At 49.7% G+C, this 7,414-nt stretch overlaps 5 protein-coding genes across 5 annotated transcripts in view; 4 read left to right on the top strand and 1 right to left on the bottom strand.

The window, feature by feature from the left end:
* Window positions 1-1,228, top strand: part of Pmar_PMAR014954 (hypothetical protein) — a gene marked incomplete at both ends in the record, with an annotated part of 1,859 nt that extends 631 nt beyond the window's left edge. Inside the window, 6 exons of the mRNA XM_002772691.1 lie at window positions 114-371; window positions 414-501; window positions 552-668; window positions 721-897; window positions 946-1,121; window positions 1,175-1,228. Of these exons, the coding sequence (XP_002772737.1) occupies window positions 114-371; window positions 414-501; window positions 552-668; window positions 721-897; window positions 946-1,121; window positions 1,175-1,228 (870 nt within the window). The remainder of the gene's footprint in view (window positions 1-113; window positions 372-413; window positions 502-551; window positions 669-720; window positions 898-945; window positions 1,122-1,174) is intronic.
* Window positions 1,229-2,267: 1,039 nt separating this feature from the next.
* On the top strand, window positions 2,268-2,907 carry Pmar_PMAR014953 (calmodulin, putative; the record flags this gene model as incomplete). The annotated part of the gene is made up of 6 exons (XM_002772690.1): window positions 2,268-2,323; window positions 2,372-2,443; window positions 2,484-2,572; window positions 2,612-2,686; window positions 2,727-2,794; window positions 2,833-2,907. 6 exons carry the CDS (start codon window positions 2,268-2,270, stop codon window positions 2,905-2,907), a joined length of 435 nt encoding a protein of 144 aa, XP_002772736.1.
* A 1,022-nt stretch (window positions 2,908-3,929) lies between these two features.
* On the top strand, window positions 3,930-4,283 carry Pmar_PMAR014952 (hypothetical protein; the record flags this gene model as incomplete). Its single annotated transcript, XM_002772689.1, has 3 exons — window positions 3,930-3,961; window positions 4,014-4,096; window positions 4,150-4,283. The coding sequence occupies 3 exons, from the start codon at window positions 3,930-3,932 to the stop codon at window positions 4,281-4,283; spliced, it is 249 nt and encodes an 82-aa protein (XP_002772735.1).
* Window positions 4,284-5,421: 1,138 nt separating this feature from the next.
* On the top strand, window positions 5,422-6,862 carry Pmar_PMAR014951 (tropomyosin, putative; the record flags this gene model as incomplete). The annotated part of the gene is made up of 8 exons (XM_002772688.1): window positions 5,422-5,573; window positions 5,626-5,683; window positions 5,751-5,852; window positions 5,907-6,022; window positions 6,066-6,177; window positions 6,228-6,350; window positions 6,521-6,634; window positions 6,836-6,862. The coding sequence occupies 8 exons, from the start codon at window positions 5,422-5,424 to the stop codon at window positions 6,860-6,862; spliced, it is 804 nt and encodes a 267-aa protein (XP_002772734.1).
* Window positions 6,863-7,339: 477 nt separating this feature from the next.
* Pmar_PMAR014950 (ATP-dependent RNA helicase DED1, putative) overlaps window positions 7,340-7,414 on the bottom strand; it is a gene marked incomplete at its 3' end in the record, with an annotated part of 2,867 nt that continues 2,792 nt past the window's right edge. Inside the window, exon 20 of the mRNA XM_002772687.1 lies at window positions 7,340-7,414. Within this exon, the coding sequence (XP_002772733.1) occupies window positions 7,340-7,414 (75 nt within the window).

Below are 7,414 nucleotides of genomic sequence, written 5' to 3'. Positions count from 1 at the left end.
AAATTCACACAAGACTCGGGGGTAGGAAACTAACGATGATTTTTAGCGGAATTACTTTATTGGTAGATGACCATATGCATATTCTCCCACACTGGCCATAGGATGTATATCAGGTTGAAGCCTGCGCGAGGAAGCTCCGTGATGACGCCCCTGAGCTGGCTCCTCACTGTCTGTCGAACTCCATGTGGGCCCTAGCCAATACGGCCTATGGTGATGCGGCACTATGGGAGGAGTTGGCGGAGTGCTGTGTGAAGCAAGTGACGACGTTCTGTATTCACGACTATGCTAATGTGTTGACGGCATTGGCGAAGAAGTCGAGGGACTTGCCTACATTGAAGGACTCCTTCACGAGGATTGCAGCTATGCTTTTTGTAAGATGTTGCTAGCTCCCTTGACGAGATGCTATTATTCAGGTGATGAGAGTGGACGATGAGAACTGTAGTTGTGGTAAAGTAACCAAGTATGACTTGGGACGTCTGAGATGGTCCTTTAGGGAGGCCGGTAATAAGCAGCGCTGGTGTCACAGGAGGTCGTTAGGTGGACGATGGCAGGTATGAACAACTCACCAGCATGGTTTGAAGGTGTTTCTACTGCTCCTGCTATCCATGATGCCTCCCTATCACCTATGCTAGTCTTGGATGGTGTTATTGAGGTGGACCCTCAGCCATGTACGCTGTCACTTCCTCGGTTATATCTGTCGCAGTATGTCACTGTGTGTAGGTACGGGGCATTGCCCTCATCTGGTGTCGAGGATGCCTATGGGAGGAGGCGATGCTGCTGCTGTTGGTATAGGCTCTTTTACAAGAATGCCATCACAGGACACGTCCAGTGGTGGTGGCAATAAATCTGTCTTAGACGATGTGATACCGGGCAGCATGGCTCATCTGGAAGACCCCAGTAGGCGGTGGGGGCTCTGAGGGGCCATCGTGATACTCTTGATTGTAGGTCGATACCTGACTGGGCTATCTGATTGGCAACAACAAATGTTGGGGATGAATGCTAGCACGAGTGATGCGGCTTTCGGAGGCTCGGTTGATCCTAGTAGTCCGAAGGGTAGCTCTTATGATCAAGGAGATGGCAGTGCTGCAGTGCCTGTGTCGGTGAAGAACACATTCCTGAATGTAGGGAGCTTTCTATAGTAGTACTACTAGTTGTGGTGATGGCTCATTGTCAGTTCGAAGATCAAGCGAACATGCTAGCAGCAGCGGGAAGGCCAAAGTCGATCTAATCATTGCCATACTGGGAATGACAGTGGACGACGTACTAGTCTTCTTATTCTCGCTTTCCTACATACGCCCTAAAGTTAACATTCATCGTACTAAACATTGTCGTTGCCCAGTTTTCGCTCTTTACCACACCATTTGAGTACTAACTCCCTGGATTGAAATCAAGGATGGTCATCGTAGAGCCTCTTATCGCGTTGTATTCTTCCTGAAGGCTCACTGGCTGCTATCCTTATATATTGGTAATCTTGTAAGCTTGTGGACCATCTATCTCTACTGCTACTATCAGCCGATTCCAGTCAGCTATGCTGTTGTGTTAACATTAATATACAGACTTGTTGTGTGTGGTGGACTGTCGAGTGAGCCATCGTATCTCCTTCCGTGGTTGATGCCACGATAGGGAGACAGCATTGTGTCGGCGCGTCTTGTTCGTTTAGGGAGCTCGGGATGTCCTCCCTGTTATTTAGGATGTTGGCTAAGGAGGAGTAGCGTTGGATTCATACTTGGAGTAGAAGTACTCCGGGGGTGGCGAAGTCTGTGTTGATAAAATCATTCACACCGCTTTGGTAGTTTCCTTGCCCGCGCATATGCCGGGCGCATGGGACCGAGTACGCATGATCCGTATTCGTCATGGTTTCCTCATGGTACAGTACTCCCTTCGCTGACTGCTGATTCGATGAGTTTCTACCCTTCTTCTGTCTACTGTTTGTCTTGTCAATCCATCTATGCTTGTTAAACGTGTGCATGAATGATTGTTGTGATCGTTGGCAGAGATGTTGTTATACGTAAAATCTTACGCCTTAGGCGTATGTGTTGAAGGCTTCTGACAATGAGAGCGCCTATAGTTTTAGACTGCAATTGTATTCTTGCAGTAATATGTTACTTGATCAGGCCTACGAAAGAGGGCATCGTATCTTCTGAGGCGTACAGTTTACAACGCCTTGCAACATCCTCGGTATCCACCAGGATGCTAGCGGTCTTCTACCACTCATGAGGCTTCTCATCGTTGTGGACGGGATTATCAACTGTATTAGTTATCTTAGTATGGTGCATGAGTCGGCCGAGCGACCCCTCCCAGAGTCGACCATATCGGCCATAGAGTGAGGGGCACTGCTCCGCCCTGCGAGGACGTGAGGTGCCCTCCTTAGGGCCACGTTCCGGCTCTGTGCTGGTGATGGGGACGGCCACATCACACAGAAGGAGGCTACGATGCTGCTCAGGTGATCAGTGTGGTGGAGTATATTGAGCTGTCCCTGTCAGAGCTTGGGACAGACTCCTACTCAAAAGCAATGCGCTGAGTCTCGAGTCTACCGAATGCAGTCAGTCTGATGATTTCGTCTACCGTCTGAGTAGTGAATCTCCTAGTGGTTTCCACGACACGTACTCAGATCAGCACTATACCCCGGCATTACCCTTGGACCGCCTTATAGGAGCATTTCAAACACTAGATCCCTCGAGAACGGGTAGGCTGTTCGGTTAGAGGGTAAGCTGTACTAGGCTTAGGTGTGATGGCTGGTGATATATTGAAAGATCTTATTACTACTGTTGGTGAGAAGCTGAGCGAGGCTGAGGTAGGGCTCAGTGGAGGGGCCAGTCGATTGCATGGTAGGTTGAGGAAGTCTTTGAGGATATCAAGCTCGATAAAGACGGGAATGTCCACTATGTTGATTTGGTTAAGCTGTGAGATGACGATGGCTTCTCTGGACCTCGCTAGCTGAGCTCTATTATGGTTGGATTCAGATTGACGACCTCACCTGCAACTTCTTCACTGACTTGGAATGACAGTTCTCCATCAGGGAGTTCTTGAGGATCAATATCGTCGTCGATCCTCTACTTTTCATGGAGCCATGTGCAACTAGTGATACTTAAAACCTTTTCTCGTCAGTGTTAGTAGTGCCTCAATGTGAATGTATGGGAGAGTACACTATTTATAATACTATGGGTGTAAGCGGATCTCGAATGCGGCATAATCGTCGGTGTATAAAAACGGACGATGTGTTGCAAGTACGGGAGACAGGCAGTCCCTCGAAAGGCAGCGATACAGCGATCGTAGTGGATTATCGTAGCCGGCCTCCGCAGGCCGGGAAGGTCTCTCAAATAGTAAGAGTACAACTCCTCCTACTACTGTACTGCCCCTCCTTAGAGAGGGAGGGCCCACTCGAGCCGTCTAGCATCGATATCGACTGTTGCCACCGAACCTAGTGGCATCTGCGAGTGAGTAGTGATGGTGGAGGAGTTATGGTGATGACAGTGTGGCCGACTCAGGCGGGGGCCGACTGGGGCGGAGGCGATGGCTTTACGTAAAGTAATGGAGGTGCACGACTCCCACTTCCCAGGTCAGGGCTTGCTCATGCTCATCATCATCATCGTCGTCGTTAACAGCTTGTGTTGCAGCCAATGGATACATCCGGTATGTACCCTACCTGAGCAGTTCTATTGCAGATGCTACTATCATCAAGAGGCGGGCATCCAAGGGAACTGAGGTGGGGGTTCTTTCATGGGGTCATACCACTCCAAACGCAACTCGCGTCAGGCCTCCCAACCAAATGAGTGTACGAGCTCGAACCGGGAGGCTCGCTCTACGGTAGACGCGCCATGACAGTGTGCTGCTGATTGTTATCATCAGTATCTATTCTTCTTGTTGTTGTGTTCTCTCGAGCTGCCCGGCCTTTCGTGTCGCCCTCGTAATAATTAATACCTCTCACTATGTCCGAGGTGACTCCAACTCCGAGTCCAATGTGAGGCTGATAAGCTCAAGCTCTCTGGATAAGCTGTGAGTGACGCTCTTAGGTCTCCTAGTAGTAGTAAGAAGAAGAAGAAAACGACGGATGAGCTGCTACTGCAGCGAACGGAGGAGTTGCGCCTTCTGACACGTGAGTGGCGGCGGCCTTTGCTATTGCCATCTACGAATGGGTTTTATCCTCAGATGAAGCCGCTGAGCTGTTGGGTGAAAATAAGGAGTTGCGAGGAGAGATTGGACGACTGAGCGATGCACTGAGGTCTGCTGCTGTTGTTGCCATCATCATCATCATCATCACTGCTGATGTCTGCTGCCTTTAGAGAGGCGCTTGAGAACCCAACAGATGGTGCTGAAGAGGAGCTGCACGAGCGGACTCGGGAACAGAATGAGGTGTTGGACACGCAGGTATGGTCTGCTTATCGTCTACGAGGTTACTGATGTGCTCCGTAGAACCACCTGCTGAAGGAGGAGATATCCAAGCTACAAGTAAGCAGCTACCTCTGTTTGCTATGCTGGTGTCAAGGTTTCGCTCTAGAGTGCTGTGGGGCATCTAAAGAAGCAATATCAGGAGACCAATAGTCGCTACAACGAGGCTGAGGCTAGGGCTCAAGAGGTGAGCAGCAGGAGGTGTGCGTTATTTAGTCTGTGAGTCTCTGATACCCAGCACTGAACGGAACAACGCGCATCGTCGGATGTGTTTCTCACAAGCTGATCTCCCCCTGTAGTTTGCACGACTACTGGCCCGCTCGGAGGAGCGTCGGTCCATTGTGGAGGGCAGACTGGAAGAGCTCTCTAGCGAGGCTCAGACAAGCGAGGAACGCCGAGCTCAGATTGAAAGAGATACTCACACTGACCGGTTGGGGTGATTATTGTTATCTGAGTGCAACAGATCGTCCTAGGCAACAACGTAAGAGCCTCGAAGACGCCTTGCAGAAGCATCGGGAGGAGTTGCGGCAGAGAAACAAAGTAGATTGGGTAATTCCGATGAGTGTAGGGATGCTGATGACAGGCGCTGCAAGAGGCAGAAAGTAGAGCTCGAGCAGCGGTCGAACGAATGCATACTCTAGAGCTCAATAGTGCAAAGCAACTCCATAGAGTCGGTTCATACTTGACTTTGGCAGCGTCTCTTGATGGCTCAGCTACTGCCTCTTAGCTCGAGGAGCGACTCGAAGACTCAACGTCCCAAATAGGTCAGCTGATGAGCGATTTGAATATCTCCCGCACTGAAGCTGATGAGGCTAATAAGACAGTCGTGAGTGGAGTGGATCTTCTATGGTAGAATAACTATCGATCATTGGACTCCTTGTAGAAATCCCTCGAGAAACGACGGGCCGACACTCAGTTCCGACTAGATGACTGTAAGGCTGAGCTGATGGAGGTTCGTGACCAGCTCGCGGACTTGCAAGCAGCGAGGGATCGGGCGGGTCTACAGGTGGCAACGCTCTCATCTGATTAAAAATGGCTATTCATATTCTGTTCGTCGCTCTCCAGGAGCAAGTGCTGAGTGAAAAGCTCGAGCATGAGGTTAAAACGAGGAGCGCAGAGGTTGCTCAGCTGAAGCGAGATGCTGCCGAGTCTTTGGCGTCAGAAAGGGAAGTGTGGCGCCGAAAGTGACTTGGGGCTGCAGTCGGTCGTTGGTGTAGTTTGCACGAGTATTTTCAGATGTGGAGAACTGGAGGGTAAAGTGGAGGTAGCAGATGAGCTCGCGGCCAGTCTCCGAGTAATAACTACGTAGCTGCCATCATTCGTATGATGTGGTTGATAAACACTGGATGACTTCCTTGCAGGCTCGAATCTGCACCCTGGAGGAGGAGGTATCATCATTACGCAAGGCTAATAATATATTAGATCGAGAGATAGATCGTGAAAGGGAGCTTCGAAATAAAGAGGTGAGTCAAGTCGCCCGACATCGGAAGCCGTAGCAGGCTGCTGCCTGTCCTCAGTCGGAGGAGCTGCAATCGTCGCGGTTAGCCCTGGTGTCAGAGAACGACGAGTTGGACAGACGAATACGTGCATTGCTAGATGAGCTCAGCATCGCCCGGACTGCGTTGAAGACCCAGTGAGCTCTCGGTCCCCTTGCCCACCGTGAAATGACGTCTTAGGGAAGAGATGACGGCAGCACGAGCCGTTGACATAACACAAGAGGCTGAAGGTCTTGTCAAGCGCTGTGCGAAGGCTGAAGAGGAAGTAGTGGTTATGAGGAAGGAAGTCCAAGTGAGCTGCTGATAGTATCAGTAGAAGGGTAGAAGAGATGGAGCCGTTAGGCTTTACGGATGGAGAACAGCCGACTTGTGGAACAGTTGGAGAAGGAGGTCACTCACCATCGTAATGCAGTTGATAAGAAGGACCAGGAGCTCCTGACGGCCGCGCATCAAAATGAGGCTGAAGTAAGTCTTCTTCCTTCTTCGACGATGATAAGTATGTCGACATTGGGACTCGAACTTGAGTCACCTGGATGAGAGCCAGGTATCCTAACCAACTAGACTATATCGGAGATGTTCGAGTGGTTTTGTGTATCATGATCCATGTAGTGTCATACTATACGTCGTTTGTATAGCTTGCCGCTCGGCGAAATGAGGCCGAGAAACTTCGCAAGCAGTTGGAAGGTTTGAAAAAAGATTGGGTTGAACGGGAGGATGGTCTCAAACGGAAGATGCAGGAGAAAATTGAGGTATGGGCATGAGGTAACTCTCACGCACCGTCTGTGTTGATGTCAGCACCTCGAGGGGCAGGCTTCACGATGGCGGATTTCTAGTGAATCGTTTAGGCGGAAGAACCAAGAGTTGGTTCGTGCTACTCTAGTGAGTGCTACTTCAGTGGTTTATATCCTCGTTCGAGAGAATTTATGATACCCTTCACTGTCCCGTGTCAGATGAACGGACTCGAACTGGAAGTTTAGTATGATCGCCGACATGTTATGATTGGTCCATTATCTACTCACTGTGTTTGGTTTCAAAGTGGGCAGGTCGGAACACGAGCGGCCGTGAAAGAACGCCTCGATGAGTATTCCACACTGCCAGGCTGAGGATCTCGGCTTCGAACATTGCCGTGCCTACTCATCTCCATATCATGTCGCCAATCACGATTAGGACACTACGAACATGATATGCAAAGGAGTGTACCACTGATCCGTAACTCACCTGCTTAACGTGAATAGCGGTGGAATACTCTCTGTGAAAAACGCAACATTCGCGATGTGAAATGATATTCCCCGATGGGAATGATGCGATCGTATACCACTCAGTGCGTGGGTTACAATATATGTTTCGGAATCTGAATCACATTAGTCACTGTAGGCGTTACGAGCCCCGATTTCCTTTAACCGGGATGAATAATAATTTCGCAGATTTCGTGAAAAAAATTATACTTTTGCGTTTCACGTATCATGTGTAAAACATTTCAAGTGTTCTTTCAGATGCGTTTCCCCATGAAGTGAGTTGTGAAATGTTTT

Source organism: Perkinsus marinus, assembly GCF_000006405.1.
Source record: "Perkinsus marinus ATCC 50983 genomic scaffold scf_1104296960440, whole genome shotgun sequence".
Classification (NCBI taxonomy): Eukaryota; Perkinsozoa; order Perkinsida; family Perkinsidae; genus Perkinsus; species Perkinsus marinus.
The sequence above is the reverse complement of the archived record's forward strand: the minus strand, read 5'-3'. Positions and strand labels throughout refer to the sequence as shown.